Here is a 16,477-nt window from a genome sequence, read left to right as displayed (position 1 = left end):
ACAAAAGCCTATTGCTCACCCGTCCAAGGAAAAAACATTACAAAAAAGTCACAAGCGACCCCCTTATACCCTCATATTCTTGTGTTGCAAGGGAAAACTTTGTTAATGACCACAGTAGTCACACAAGAACCTACTCTTAAAAAGGGAATAGAGACATAAGAACTACTGCATTGAAGGGAAAGTCAAAGGCCAAATCGATTGGTGAGCCCCAATGGGTTCCCAAAATCAATTCACTAAGTTTCACCTCTGCTTCTACTTCGACATGAACATCCAACACGGTAGCATCTCAAGAACTTGCTCCTAAAAATGGATTAGTGTCACAAGAACCTGCCATTGCCCTTACTTTGTAGATGCATGCTTCAAGAATAGCTATCAACATGAGTGCTGCAAAAGATTGAGCTATGCCAAGAGTCGACCTAGAGCTCAAGGCCATACTACTTCCAAGTAAAAAAAGCCCATGCTAAGACCATGCAAGTCACCATCGACAAGCTGACAATGCCATTTGTTTACAACTCTAAGGCGCAATTGTCCACCCTCTTTACAAGTGCACTTAACAAATATGATGCTTGGCAAAAGGCCAGGTATCCTAATCCCTTGCAAGTCTGATGATCATATCATTGGGTTTAGGTGAAAATAGATGGTCCATAAGATAGGTGAAAATAAGAAGTGCTCATAATGAGTTTGGGTCCTTAGGTGAAAATAGCACCCCTTGGTGGTTATAGGTCAATGCAATCATTGCAAGTTGATACTAAGGGAGTCATCTCACCAGCAGTCATCTTAAGTGACTAGGGTTCGGAAGTTTGCACAAGTTCAATTTCTAGGGTCCCTAGACCACCCTACCACACTCCAAGTTAGCACGGGAGTTTTGTCCATGAAGTGTTAGGACTCCTTCCCCATGCACTCACAAGTCCATAGGTAAACTCCACAAGGTCAACATGTCAGTCAAATTTTTGAATTAGTTATAAAAAGTCAACTTGTTGCTTTAAGACTAATGGAAGAACTGCTAATGCCCCGACTGCTAACACTGAACTCACTGCTTTACAGATAATGCATTGACTCTAGTCCCGCTACTAAGATATTATATGATTGCTGCTTTACACCTAATGCATCAACTTGATAATATGATGACACCACTTTAAGGATAACACATCATCTTGCTAGTCAACGTGATAATAATGCCACCCACTATGATAATAACGTCAACTCGTTGTGCTATAACGCTAATCACTATTGCAATAACAATGCTAGTCGCTGTGTTACAGGCACCGTTGACCCACTTCATTACCATGATTTCTATATAAGAAGGTAGTCCATTATGCAGTTGCTACTATGCCATTATACCCAGGTGAGGTTCCTCTAAGGCCCACTCCAACAGCCCTCACCAAAAATGAAGAAGGAAGGTCAGAGCAACCAATAGATTCAAAACTTACAGGCCAAACTGGAGACCAAATGAAAATAGAAACAAGAGGAAATTCAAAGGCAGAAGGTGGAGCCCAAGCAAAAGCAAGACAAGGAGGCTCAAAAGAAGGAGGTAGAAGCAATAGAGAAGCTTAAGGCACAAGCATGGGATTTGAAGGAACCCATCTCACAGAGGACAACCCCCTCATCGATCTTTCCCATGACCAGGGGCTGAGCTCGCCTCCGCATACCACTGGAGGTAGGACAAATAGTATTACAATGGAATAGCTCCGTGCCATAGCAACAAAACTCCCAGCAGAGCAACAAGGTTAAGCACAACAATAGCCACCTCGTCAGCCATTGTCAACTGATGCTATCAACCACTTCACCTCAGCTACCTATACTTCTCCGTGTAGTAGTATGCTTGTCTCATGAGAGAGGACCAAAATGTGCTACAAAAAGAGTAGATCCTCAAGGAGGCATTAGCCATAGTGGCACATGCGGCGCAGAATATCCTGACCCACAAGCAAGAATACATAGCCCAACAAGCCTTTAATGCACACGCGGCCCACTTGCAAAGGGATAGCCACCAACAATAGCTCGACAAAGCCAAGGCTCAACTATAAGAAAGAGAAGGCCAACGGGAAGGTAGTTGAATCTATGGGCTTAAAAGCCATCAAAATCAAAAGAGCTCCATGAAGAGCTGTAAGAAACCAAGGTGGCACTGGCCACAAAGAGAGCCAGGGTCAAGGCCATGACAATAGAACATTAAGCATTCCAACGCTAGGCCACCTCGATCACTAGTTGCCTTGTGATTTCCACTTTGCCATTCTCTCCCTCCTCTCATCCCCATTCCCCTCTTTCATTCCCCTTCCCCTCTTTCCCCTTTCTTCTATCTTTCTTGTGGAATCACTTAAACACAATTCATTAGACGCTTGGGTGACACAAGTGTGAGGCTTTTACATAGAAAGCTCCGACAAGGAGTTTCTTAGGAGTAGATGCCCTGTCGGCATTCTTCCAAGATCCCCTCGACACGTGAGTCATTGCCAGACTACACATTTTTGGCGCCACTGTCGAGGAGTTCGAGGTATGCTTTTGTATTGATAAGCTTTCTACCCTTACCCTCCCATTGTACAATGCTTCTAGCTTAGCTAGGAGTATTGTTAGTGAAGTGTAGGATTATATTGAAGGAAGAAAGTGTGTGTTTGAAGTAGGAAAAGTAGAAACTATAATTTCTATCCATAGGGTGTTTTTGATGCATTTGCTCTTGTTTTTAAATGCTTTTTATTGTCAAATCATAGGAACAGATAGCTTGGGTGATTGTTGATAAAGTGTGTGTGGTATCAAATCTCACTCAGAAACACTAAAAATGAGGTTGAATCAGATTTGGTTGAAGTGTGAGTGAGTTCTCAACCACCCCCCTCAAAAATCTCCCATTTGATGCTTTCAAGTTGTTGTGTTTTGTGATTTTTTCGTTCAAATAGGTAGAATAGGTAGCATAGCATTCCCTTGTACTCACAAACCCTGCACAAAACTGAAAATTTTATAAAGAGGACCAAAAACTAGTTAGCAACATAGCTAGACTATGAGTTGCTCTTTAGGGTTAAAGCAGCAATAGACAAGTGGACTGCCAGTTGGCCAACCACCCCTACACACCTCACCTCACATGGCATGTAATGAACTCACAACTATCACTTTAAAAGTCAACCCTCACCTTAAAGGGGTTAACACAGCTACTCTGAATTTGATGTGTTAGGAGTCATTGCTATACCTGCTGACTCGCCATGTTAATCACTCGTTGCATCACCAATCGTCAGTTTAACTACCCATTGCATTATAAGTTTCTACTTTAAGGACTGATCACATTAAGAGTGACTGCCATAGAGCTAACACAGCATGATTGTTGCTATAATCTAACTGACAGCACATCAACTCATAAAATCGCTCCTTTAAGACTAATGCAACGATTAATGCTTTAAGGGCCCATTGACTGATTATGACTAATCTACCAGGCTAAGTGAGCAACATGTGAACCTGAGGTCAGGTAGGGTGATAGGTATTGACCCAGAGCAAAAAGATAGTGCTTCTAACAACATCCTAGCTAGTCCATCTACCACTGCAATGTCAGTTCCATCCAGGATATTGACCTTAAGTTTCTATTTGGTTCACCATGCCGCACAAATAGAGTCCTCAAGCTCGAAGGATGCTATGAGCTTCAATGACTAAATGAGGGGGAACCCAAATCCAGGGTCCACCATGGCTCCTACTTTTAGTTCTATAAGGCCCCAATCCCCACAACTTCCACTATAGCCTCGCAGTAGTTGAGGGAGTCATTCTCCAATTGGACAGTTTGGTTTGTCTGACCCTAACCTAGTTAATCCCTTTAGTAAGAAAACTAGAGTGACTAAAGAGTAGCAATACCCTCCACCAACCTCCATATCAGGTAACGCTCAAAGCAATCCGTTACCCTTTTTAACCGAAAATCCTATAGGGCCTCATGTTCAGTTCTATGAGGGTGAACTATCCTTCACAAGAACTTTAGAGCTGTGGGTACCCATGTTTTGGTTACCTAGTCCTCCCGAAGGGCAAGGAAATGATCAAATGGACTTTGGGGAGAGCACTTTACCACATCCAATCTATACACAACCTGGGGAGGATCTCCAGAAGGTACTTCTTTCCCATGGCCACACCTTATAGGCCGGTTCCTAATGTAAACATACCTATGCCAAGGGCTATAGCGATAAGGCCAGTAAGCTTGAGCCTACCATGTGTGCAAACTCTAGTTCCTATGAGGCCAGAACTAGCAAACATAGTTCTTATTTGGCTGACAACATGTTATAATCCACCATAGGGACCACCCAACTATGGTACCATGCCAGCCCCTCAAGCGCGTCTACATGCTCCATAAATAGTACTCACAGATGAGGCCATGAGGATCGTAGTGCAAGCATTAGGAAGGGGGGACATGCCACAAGTCATTATGGGGAGAGACACAAATGCTTGATGAAGTCATCCAATCAACATTTCTAAGCTCATAATTAAGTTCGTAGGAGAAAGAGATCCTGTATCTCATGTTGAAAGGTTCGAGCAAATTTGCAAGACCTTTAGAGATATCGGTGACTTGGACAAAGTGAACGCATTTGAACTTAGCCAAGATGCAGGCCAATGGTATAGGGCCTTAGGAGTGGAAGAGAAAATCAACTATGAGACGCTAAGGAAGGCCTTTATAGTGGGGTTTGTCCCCATTGGCTTGAAATGGAGCCCAATCAATTAGTTGTATGAGGTTAAGCAAAAAAAACACGAGAAATTATGAGATCTTGCATGCAAGGATTAACTATCTGAATTCCCAATGTGAACCACATGAGAGGATGAGCAATGAATAGCTCTTGCCACGGTTCCACATTGGCTTAAGGGATTCCAAGTTGCATGATCATTTGCTCACCCTGAATCCCACATCGTTCGAGTTATGCAGCAAGACTACGGTGCTCTTGGATGATAATATGAATGATAAAGCACAACTGGAAAAGTCACCTATAGCCCCATCCAAAGTGTCCCATACTAACAAGACAATTAGCATAGGAGAGACCAAGGAGGCAACTCCACTGGCTAAGGGTGCAAACATAGATGAGGTAGCCATAGCTTAAGGGTGGGTTGGGCAGAGAAGGCGCCAATAATCCAGTTTAGGCATTACTTGTTAGCAAACAAGTTCGTATTCTTTGTAGATCACCATGCTCTCTTGTATTTGGTTGGTTCATAGGCCATGCATGATTGGACGCATCACGCGGTGGATGCTACAGCTACATCACTAATTAGTGGCACTAGCATTATTACTTTGTAATAGCACTAGTAGCACAAACAACAAGCAACCAACACTAATTAGTGGCAGTAGCATTACTAGTTAGTAGCAGGGGCATTACTAATTTGTAGCAGGGGCAATTACTAATTTGTAGCAGGGGGAGTTACTAATTTGTAGCAATAGCATTACTAGTTAGTAGCAGGGGCAATTTTGTAGCATCACTAATTAGTAGGAGCAGCATTACTAATTAGTAGCATCATTGGGCAAAACTGGCAGCACTATATACACCACTTTTTAGTAGCACTATGTAGTAGAAGCATCAACTAGGAGCACTAGTAGCACCAACTACCAGAGGAGAACATCTGCAACCTTAGGATAAGGGAGGAAGGAATCAAGAAGCAACTCCGTCATGTATAGAGCAAGACTATGGTATTGATGGCTGCAATAGTTAAATCGGATGCCTATCTTGCTATTGAGTAGGGTCCGAAATGCATGGTCTGCCATATCCCCATCATAGATGACTGCATGATCCGATGGCCTACATGCTACCACCCTGTACACAGTGTGTGTGTGTGTGTGCGTGCGTTACTAGCATGCAAATCTCGTTTGTGTAGATCAATGAGGATTGAATGCAAAGCTTTCCCTTCAAGGAAGGACCTCTTGTTTCTAGGCAGTTATTGCATTGCACTCTTTCAAGACATGGCTCAGAAGTGGGGGGGATCACGAAGTAGGCGAGCAAGCATTTCGAAGCTGTTTTAAGTAGCCAATGCTTATGCGGGATTATGGGTTCATGTAAATCTTCCATCATTGGATGTGCACATGCATTTGAACTTCTCCATGTTTGCTTGTAAGAAGGAATGTTTTGTCATATGTGTAGTCTGTAAGGGCAAAGTTTGTGAACATCTATAAGAAGGAATGTTTGTGACATGCAATTTTTGTTAAGAAGTTTAATGAGTTGGGCCTTTTAAGCTTTAGCTAAGTGCCTTTAGTAGCTAAAACAATCGTCTCCCTATGCGACCTTGTTCATAGTGGACTTAAGTGAGGATGAAATTGAGAAAAGGGCTTAATATACACCAGTCATAGATTATCACTATGATAGGATGGTTCTATTGCTATGGGTTGATACAAAATTCTTGGAATTTAATATTAGGGCAGTTTCATAACTGTTCGTGGACACCCAACACCCGAAATTCCTATTTCTGCCTTGCAAGAAAGTTTATGAGGTGTTTTTTCATGGTTGGCTTCATAAGATGTTGATGCTTGCTATGCAAATTATAAATAAATGCAATAAATGACGCAAGAGAGACCGTTGAGTTGGTAAGGCTGTCAGTCTACAGCCTAGTTAGATCCTTGTCACTCTCCGATCCCGACGGATGCTCTCTTGGGTGGCACATTGAGGCCGCCCCATTTGCAACTCAGTTACTAGGTCATTTTGTTTAGCACGGCGGGCGGATTCATGTGTAGGCTTGGAATCTAAGGCACGAAATTTTTTTGAGTGGGCGGACAATTGTGAAACCTACCTTGGGGGTTGTTTGTGCATTGGTTGAGTGCAACGCTCGACTGGGAAAGGTGCAGAGGAGGTGGCTTGACGACCATCGAGCATCTAGGCCACTCTACAGTAACCAGTTGCACAAAGGGCGCAGTCACAAAGTGGCGGTCATGGATTGGCAGATTGACCTCTGTAGAGGCCGAGGTAAAGAGTGAATGCGTGACATGCCTAGGAGTTCGCACGTGCAAAGCTGTGTGGCCATCCGGATGCTCAAACGGAGCCACCCAAAAGAGGTCTACTTGTTTCTTGCTGAGTGCACGCGGGCTACGTGGGAACAGCTCCTTAGTCCTCTCAAACTGCATTGCAATGGTTTGCAAGATGAGAGACATTCCCTATGCAAATTTGAGTTGTGGGTGCATGTAGGTAGGTGGTACGTGGAAGGAGACAAGTTCATGGGCGAGAGCTAAAGTTGGTGCAATGCAGGTTGTGCAAGGGAACATATAGAGTGCATGCTTTTCTGATCAGTCGGAGAGGATATATACGTTCTGTCAGGTGAATCTTTACTCCACAAAATCGTGTTTTGCAGGGTCAGAAGAGGAACTTGTCAGCGTTTATGGAAGGAACTTGTTAGCATAAGCATTTGTGGAAGGACTAGTTAGCAGACGGATTTGTGGGCGGAACTTTTGAGCATACGCATATGTGGAAGGACTTGTTAGCAGACGGATTTGTGGGCGGAACTTGTTTTGGGTAGCAACTTAACAGTGTGAAAGATTTGTGGCAGGAAGACGGATTTTAAAACGAAGTACCACAAGTTCATATAGTCACCATGCCCGAGCTTCCGGAAGTAGAGGCGGCCCGCCGGGCCTTGCATGAGCACTGCTGTGGTCGAATCATATCGAGTGCAAGCATCGCAGATGACGCCATAGTCATTGATGGAGTAGCTTCCGATGCACTCGAGAAAGCTCTAACTGGTAGAAAAATCTTGGAGGCCTGTCGAAAAGGCAAGAACATCTGGCTGCAGCTTGACGAGCGACCGTGGCCCTCGTTTCAATTTGGTAGCATCTATGCCTCGTCATAACTTTGCTACTGTGATTGAATCCTAGATCTTTATCGTAGTTCAACGCGGCACTCAAAGAAGCTTGGTTTGGACACGAGACAACGACTGTACGTGTAGGCTTAATCGAATATTATCAGGGAAAATCTTATTAAGGAAAGCCATCGCAGGTTCTCAGCGAGAGAAATCTGCTACCAACTCTCCATTCCTTTCTCATCAAAGAAAGACCTGTTCCTGTTACTTTGACTTGGCGAAGCACCTTTTGCAAGTCTTTGTTCTTTTCTTTATTATTATCTCTGACGTGAAAAGCTAACATGACCACCTGAAATCTGTTGTTTAGCGGGACTGATTGCAAAAAAATGCGTGTAGGAACAAGGCGCATGAACTGTGTTTAACTTGACACCACTTGATTCTAGAGAGCGCTCAAGTCATGCATTTTTTTGATCCTGTAAGGGCCTCTTAGGGAAGGTGCTAGATTTTTTTAAACATATATGACAAGACCCCCCTCCCTCCCCCCGCCTTCTCCTTTTTCACACCTCTTGGTAGTTCACATTCAGCTTAATGAGTTGAGTTGTGTCATTGGGGCTCTCCTCAGAGGAAGATACTGCCACCACGTGTCTACAAAACTTGAATCTCCCCCCTCTCCTCTTCTCCATTTTACCCCTCTCCTCTTTCCCTCTCCTCTTTCACTCTCCTCCATTAAGATTGAGTGGATGAGGAGAGGGGTTTGAATTTTGAATGACCCCTATATATATATATGGGTTGGGGAGGCTGGTTGGTGTCCTTTACTGGCTAACCTAGATGCTGGCTGATCAGCAGAAGGGCTGGCCAACCAGCCCGACTTGAGGTTGGCCTAGTCGGGTCAAGTCGAACCCTTTGATGTGGTCCAAGGTGCCCCAAAGGCTTGGCAAGAATCTGCCCTATAAAGGGCACACACAACAGTCCCAACTGGGCACGAAAATATCCATTCTCATATGAAGATCCACAAATAGGGCATTGATTACACCTATGTTAACACCCACTGTTGATGGCCTAGTTGTGGGGGGATAGTTTATTTGTTTGATGAGGTGCCCTATCTGCTCTGTCGGAAGAGCCTTCATGAACATGTCAAAGACATTATGTACAGTTGGACAGTAATTATTAAGACTACAGTTGGACAATATACCAGCTGAACCATCTTGTCTCTTGTATCAGCTCATTGATGAAGTGGTACTGGACCTTTTTCTGCTTCACTGAAGCAGAAGCCGAAGCAGCTTCTGCATGGTCATGAAATCGTTTTATATTGAACTCTACCATGGTTGAACTCATGGGAAGGGTGGGCGGGGTCACAAATAGGACTCTTTAGGAACTTAGGGCCTACGAGGAAGTCTTGGATGTGTTGGACTTCATGAGGAAATTTGGGCAAGTACTCCATGTCGGTTGTTGGCTCCAGACTTACCTTGTAAGCCAAGCTTTTGAGTTGTCTGGGCTAATGGTCGATGCAGGAGCTTTTGCTGTTGGTCCAAATCCACACGAAGTGCTGAGATCAAGCTCCCATAGCCTCATCCTGTCATGGGCATAGTTTCCCACCATTAGCCACCACAGTCCAGATGCAGCTAGTGCAACTGTAATAGGCGAGATGTCTACCTTACTCTCTCTCTCTCCTATTATCTCTCGACTCGGCGGAATGAATGAACTGTAAAGAGGAAGACACACGAGCTCATGTGCTTTGGTGTGAGTGTGTGAGAGAAATGAGGCAGGATTGGGTTGCAATAGCCCCCCCCTCCCCCCTCTGTAGACAATATGTATCGTTTTTCGCATGGGGTTTTACTTGAGCTGTGATGCTTGAACTTGACTGCATAGAGATGTTGGTGGTTGCCCGTGCCCTTCTTAAACCATTGGAGTAGAATCTGCTCGGTTTCGCTGACCTATGCCTCGTTTACAATCTCTGGTTGATCCACATCGGGAAGGGCTATCCATGCGGGACCCACATATGACTTGAGCCACGACACATGACAAACAGGGTCCATGGTCCATGTGTTGGGCAGCTGGAGCTTCATGGACACATCATTGATGATGTGTAGGATTGGAAAGGGTCAAAAGCTTCCATGTGAAAGCTTAGGACAATTCTTCATAATGATGCGGAGGTATATCCATGGTCCTTTCTTGTAGCCCACGTCGCATCAATGCTTGTTGGCTTAAGACTCGTACAATTTTGAGCTTTGGCAATGTAGTCCTTGATAGACACTTACGTCGTCATCAATGCCCAAGCATAAGCAGGTATACTGGGTTTCTAAAGACCTGCGGAGTCTCTTGGGCAAACTCAGTGCCTACTAAAATACGTCAAATAAACAAATAAGAAAGATAATAAGAAATAAAGAAGAAAGGTTTAAGGTGTCTAAGCAAAAATTAACAAACAAATCAACAAACAAAATCGACCAAAACATAGGAATAAAATCTCTCTCTCTGGGTTTTTGCCACCACCGCAGCCTCACACACCGACGACCCCCTCCTAGGGCTGACAATCTCCATGGCCTTCTACTTATAGAGTTTTTTCCCTTTTATGTAATGATGCTGTTTTGGGCTGGATTATGGATTAGGGATTTTGTATTTGTCCTGGGTGCTGATGCCCGTTTAGTGGCTCCATCCATCAGTTCATTGTATCAACTTCTTCTTCTCATAGACCCTTTTTGGTCTTCCGAAGACTTTTAATAGACTTTCTTTCTTTCTTTCTCTCATGTAGGAATGAAAGAAAGAATTTAAAATTATCTAAAACATACAAAAGTAAATGAACCTCTTACATAAATGAACCTCTTACACTTATGTACCGCTTCCTACAAAGATGCAAAATTACATTTCTAACTTAGAAAGCACATGCATACTCAATCAAACTCTCTTTTGAAACTAAAAGAAAAACAGGCTGTTCAGCTCCCCACTTTTTGTTTTCAGCTTATGTTTAATCATTCTAATGCCCAAGGCCAATACACCGTAGATAAAAGACTTCATATCTAAGATTGTGCATACTTTTTCATTATTTTTCTTGGATTATACCTCTTGTGTATTAGTAAAGTGATCAAATTACTAAATTGAGTGATAAAAGACTCCTTAGTTGTACAAAGGTGGGAAAATCTACGGAATTGGGAAGAAATGACTAAAGATTTTGCCAAATCACAAATGTTTTGAGTCAATGTTTGGCATTTTTGGAATGCCTAGATGCATTCAGGAACATTCCCAAATTCATCCTCTAAAAACACAACATAGTGCAGTTTTTATCTCACGATAGTCACTCATTAGATTGAAAACCATAAACTCCATCACGCATAGCATTTTTGTAATGCATATATACCTAGATGAGTCCAAGAACATGCCTAAACTCATCCTCTAAAAACACACATAGTGCAGTTTCAATCTCATGATAGTCACTCATAAGGTTGAAAACCATAAACTCCATCACGCATAGCATGGACTAGCTAGACGTCTTCAGCGCCCAACAGTGGGTGTAGACCATAGTATAAACATATGCTCTCACACATACAAATCCACACACCCACACATACTTGAGCATCCATTTATACAAAGTCTTCGTACTGAGTTTCTGTCGGCACTTCGGACGTGAAGGGTAGACTCAATGATGATGAAGGCTAGCACTAAAGGAGAAGGCTAATCAAAAGGTGGTCCAAAATCTCTTCATTCAAGCTACAATTGCTTGTGAAGACAAAACGATTTCAGTCTCTCTCAGACAAGCATCTAATTTTTATAATGTGTAAACCACTTGTCTGAGGGGAGGGGTTCCTATCCTTCGGAGGTGTTACCGGAGGCCAAAAGGCCGATGGCGTGAGAAGCATGAGTGTTGCAATGCTCTAATGCAATGGATCGCGCAGAGTGCCCCATGCAGTGGTGTGCGAGTGTCGTATGCTATACTACAGTGAATGACGACATACGAGTGCACTATGCTAAATGACAATCACCTGAGAACTCCACAACATAAGCAGAATAAGAAAATCTCATCATACACTAGTGAACAATCATCATATCAGGAAGAGACGAAAAAAATGAGGAAGTGACCAAGATTGCCAAAGTACATATCACTTGACCAGTGTCTCCAGGTCACAAGTCGCAAGTCACAAGAACACACAGGTCTATCCCCATAGTAGACAATGGGTACACACAAGTCTCTCCACACTCTCTCCTTGGTGAGCTCGTAGCTCCAGCCTCTATCTCTCCTCACTCTCCTTTCTCCCGCTCTAGTGTCGAACGCTGAATGCCCTCTGCTTTCCCTCCCCTCCCCTTTCCACCTTAGCCTTCATCCTCATCCTCGCCTTGGAGGGCCCCTTCTTCGTTGATAATCTCCCGCTTTCTTCCCATTGGTCATCCTCTTATCTCCTTAGCTGTTTAGGATGGCCGTTGCGCCGCTAGCTCTCTTGATGGTTACGGCGACTTCTCGACTTCCTGACTCGCCAACCTCTTCTAATCAGGATGGTGTAAATTCTCCATGTGTAGGTGAGCTGGATCACCGCACCACTGAACCACTGTGTAACTGTAAATACTCCTGATTGCTCCATGTGCTAAGCTCACTCTCCATGTGCGCAGCTCTCGATGAGATCGCCTTGGGCATGATACTCCTGGTTGACCTGTGGTTGACATGTGTTGACGCATGGTTGCCTTGGATAGTACTCCTGGATGAACCTGTGTAATCAACTCCTGTCGTGTGGCTGACTTGTGCTAACACATGGTCAACATGTGGTCAACACAATGTGTCAGCTCTGCTTGACGGGCCCGGATGCTGTGTATCTCAGCCAATAGGGAGTCCCAAGCATCTGGCGGGGGCCTAAGATGTCCTGGTCCAGGTGGGAATTGGATCTCGAGAGGGGTTGGAATGAAGGTGGGCTGCTGAGGTTGTACTGAGGGTGGGGCCAATATGATCTGGGCGGGGGAGTGATATGTAGGAGTAGCGAGGTCAGACGAGGTGATGAAGGATGGCTGACTGAGAGGTAGAGGTGATACTAAGGGAAAGTACTGTGGAGCCGTGGCTGATGGGGCCAGTGGTGAGGCTACTGGAGAGGAGACCTGTGATGATGATGCAAGAGAGGGGGAGGAGAGAGGTGGCGTAGATGATGAGGCGGATGATGGTGGTGAAATAGTGGTGGTAACCATAGAGGTCGAGGATGTGGTGAGCGGCATGGGCTTTAGGTGGGCCCCTTTCTTCTGGGCCGCGGTGCTGTCCACTGTCAAACCGCTCCGGTTGCTGGGTTTGTTGAAGTTCTCCAGATTGAGTTGCTTTTGTGTTTTCGTCTTGTCATCGTTCCCCTTCCCCATCTCCACGCATATGCAGATTTGGATCGAGGAGTCTCCCGCCTAGTCTCCTGTCCTCATCCCCCTGTTCCTTTCATTATGGGGGCAAAGAAGGAATTGCAGGAGATTAAAGCTGCTTTTTTATTTTTCCCCTTCTTCTTCTTCTTCTCTCTCTTCCCCCCCCCGGGGAGGGGGGGAGGGGAGGTAGTGAGGGGTTAGCGGAGGGGATAGCGGGGGGTAGAGAGGGGTAGCGAAGGGGTAAGCGAGAGGGGTAGCGGGGGGGGTAAGTGAGGTAGCGGGGGGGTTAGAGGTAGCGGAGGGGGAGTAGCGAGAAGGGTAGCAGGGGGTGGCGAAGTAGCATGGGGGTTAGCGGAGGGGTAGCGGAGGGGCAGCGGGGGGGTAGTAGGGTTAGCGGAGGGGTAGCGGGGGGGGTTAGCTGAGGTAGCGGGGGGGGGTTAGCAGAGGTAGCGGGGGGGGTTAGCAGAGGTAGCAAGGGGGTACGGAGGGGTTATCTAAGGGGGTAGCGTAGGGAGAGAGCAGGGGGTAGCGCAGGGAGAGAGCAGGTTAACAAAGGTAGCAGGGGGGTAGTAGGGGTAGCGGAGGGGGTATCGCAGGGAGAGAGCAGAGGTAGCGAGGGGATACGAAGGGGTTAGCGGAGGGGGTAGCGCGTGATGGTCCCAGACATGGAAATGAGGATAAGTCTGTTCATTTTCGGTCATATCAAGGACAACAAAATTGGAGAGAAAAGTTACTCCGCCAATCTTCATGCGAATACCTTTGACTGCACCCATTGGTTTTACTCTGCATTGATCAGCCATGCGTACTTGAAAGTGAACATGACTTGTCAACTTCAATCCCAATTTTTGGAGTGTATCTTTTGGCATAATGTTCACAGTCGCCCCACCATCAAGGAAGACGTCCTTCAGCTCCACTCCATGAATCTCCACGGTGAGCTTGGGACTTTGTTCACAAGTGAGGGCAGTGTAGGCATGGTGGGCAGAGAAGTGGTCCGGTGTAGACCCATGCTGAGCCGGTAATGTCTCTGGTGTTGGCTTACTCGGAGTAGATCCCTTCTGTCGACCTCCTGGGAGGTGGTGAAGAAATGTAATGATCTGAGGCTTGATTTGGGGGGACAATAGACAAAGTTGTCGTAGAGTGAGGTTGGGCTTGAAACTCATAAGATCTTCAAACAGGGAGTAGTGGTGACACTAGCATTAGCCTTCTGCAACCTCATCCTCCTAGCCTCTGGCCGAGGGTCGAAGCTTACACGAGGATGCGGATGTACGTGTGAATTGTGAGTCATTGTCTCCCATGGTTCCTCTTCCATCACCCTTTCCCTTTTGCCTGGGCAGGACCAGGTCTTGTCCCCATCGCCCCTTCTCTATTGAGTGATGTTGGGGACAAAGTGGAAGGACCTACTTGTGCCTCATTATCCCGGTGCTATCCGAGGGTTGTCACTTCTGTTGTAAACCTCTCAGTTCTGGACTTGTGGGATGGAAACTAAGGTGTGCTACCTTCATCTTCAGAACTTGTTTGAAGATCTCTCGTGACACTCTTTACCACCTCGTGATACCTCAAAGGCATAGAGTGATCACTGGAGGATGAGGCAGTTCGAGAGTTAGTGGTTGACCTTAATGGCTGTGTGTCCTTTGAGTTTGTTTCTGAATCATTATCAGAAGCAAGCATGGGTGGTCTATTCTTGGGCGCACTGTGTACCTTGGAGGGGGAGAATGACCTTGGTGGGGGAACACTTGTTGAACTGATTGGTGCTGAGGTCTCCGGTGCTAACTCTGAGTCCTCCTTACATTTGTCACCTTTTGTTTGTGACTGTGTCACAGTGCCCAACACTGCGCCAATCAAATGGGGACTGTTGCCCTCCGCCGCCACTACTACATCAACCATATTCACTTGGGATGCGGGTTCCACTCTTCCATTGGGACAATCTTTGGTGTAGTGGTCGTTTGTGTTGCACTGTGTACAAGAGGGTCCAATGAACGGCTGTGTACAATCATCTTGGTAGTGGCCATACTTGCCACATTTGTAACACATGATGGGTCTTCTAAAGTTTGTACACCTCCATGTCCACCTCGGAAACCACCCCTTCGACCACGTTGATAAGGAAGTCCATAGCCACCTCCTGACATAGGTGGTTGGTACGGTGCATAGTAAGGCTGAGGATAGAAATAAGGGGAACCTTGGGCGCAGGAGCTTGGAGCAAAGGGGGAGTCGGAAGCAATGGAGGTGGCATGACAGGAGGAGGAGGTGGCTTAGATGCTCGTGCAAGAGGGGCAGCAAGAGGTACTCCTGTTGGGCCAGAAGTTATGGGTACCGTTTTGTTGACTGCAGCAACTAGAGGTTCTCCTAGTCCCGATGGGGCTGTAATGAGTGTCAGTGCTGTAGAGGAGGAGACCACACCGACAACACCTCCTGTGGAGGACCACGATGGGGAAGTCACTACTGATGTAGCCATAGAGGAAGTGTACTTAGATGGTAGCGCATACGCGGAGGGTCTCGGTGTTGCAGAAGGAAAGGGTGAGAACATAGAAGATGTGGGGGTTAAAGAGGATGGGAGAGCATTTGGGAAAGAGAGGGATGGAGTTGAAGTCATGGATGAGTAGGGAATAGGGAAGGAAGGAGGTCGTGGAAAAGGCAGCACCGGTGTGGATGGAAAGGGAGATGAAACCATCATGGCAAGTAAAGGCATGGCTGGAGCAAAAGTACCCCCCAGTGGGATAGATGTAGAAGCACGATTAGCTAGGAGCCTAGAGCTATGCATAACAGATGAGGTAGCAACTTGTCCAGCAGAGGTCGAGGCGGGAGCAGATGGAGTCACCACTCCGGCAGAAGAGGTGGTTGATGAAGACATCGTTGCAAGAGGAGAAGGGCTGCCTTGACCTTGATGAGTCCCTGAGGAGCCCTCGTCCTTAGTACTCTCTTCTTTTACCCGTTCTCGGCTTTATACTTCTTCTTCGGAGTTCGGATCTGACCACCATGATTCTTGTTGATCCAAGTCAATGAGAGTGTCGATGAAGTTACTTGCTCTGGCTACTGCTCCAATGGGCTCACTTTGTGCTCGAGTTGAGGACTTCGCAAACTTACGTTGCACGTAATGCTTCTTGTATCAAGTTTGGTCTGCGTGAAGTCTTTTCTCCACTCTCCTCAAGTACCTCCTAGTTCTCTCACTAGCTCCTTCAAATGTTTTAGAACTACTCAGCATAAGACCTCTCTCTAGGACCCTAGATATCCACTTCACTTGTGCTACTTAACACTAGCAGTGTCCCACGGTGATCGCTATAAACTGTCTAAGGGGAGGGGTTCCTATCCTTCCGGAGGTGTTACCGGAGGCCAAAAGGCCGCTAGTGTGAGAAGCATGAGTGTTGCAATGCTCTAATGCAATGGATCGCGTTGAGTGCACCGTGCAGTGGTGTGCAAGTGTTGTATGCTATACTACAGTGAACAACGATGTACG

The 16,477-nt window shown here is 45.8% G+C and overlaps 1 protein-coding gene across 2 annotated transcripts in view; it reads left to right on the top strand.

Annotated features, from left to right (window-relative positions):
- The first annotated feature begins 7,020 nt into the window (after positions 1–7,020).
- The window catches only part of MMH-1 (MUTM homolog-1), a 102,099-nt gene continuing 92,642 nt past the window's right edge, over positions 7,021–16,477 (top strand). Inside the window, exons 1-2 of one of the 2 annotated variants that reach the window (XM_087371358.1) lie at positions 7,021–7,166; positions 7,270–7,738. In XM_087371358.1, the coding sequence (XP_087227484.1) occupies positions 7,510–7,738 (229 nt within the window). In that variant the 5' untranslated portion in view covers positions 7,021–7,166; positions 7,270–7,509. Of the gene's footprint in view, positions 7,236–7,269; positions 7,739–16,477 lie in introns of both variants that reach the window. The other variant, XM_087371357.1, reaches the window with a different exon arrangement.

The sequence above is a fragment of the Dipteris shenzhenensis genome, chromosome 33 (assembly GCF_047967505.1).
Source record: "Dipteris shenzhenensis isolate YYH24624 ecotype China chromosome 33, Dip_SZ_1.0, whole genome shotgun sequence".
NCBI classification, from domain to species: Eukaryota; Viridiplantae; Streptophyta; class Polypodiopsida; order Gleicheniales; family Dipteridaceae; genus Dipteris; species Dipteris shenzhenensis.
This window is presented reverse-complemented; position numbering and strand designations above follow the sequence as displayed.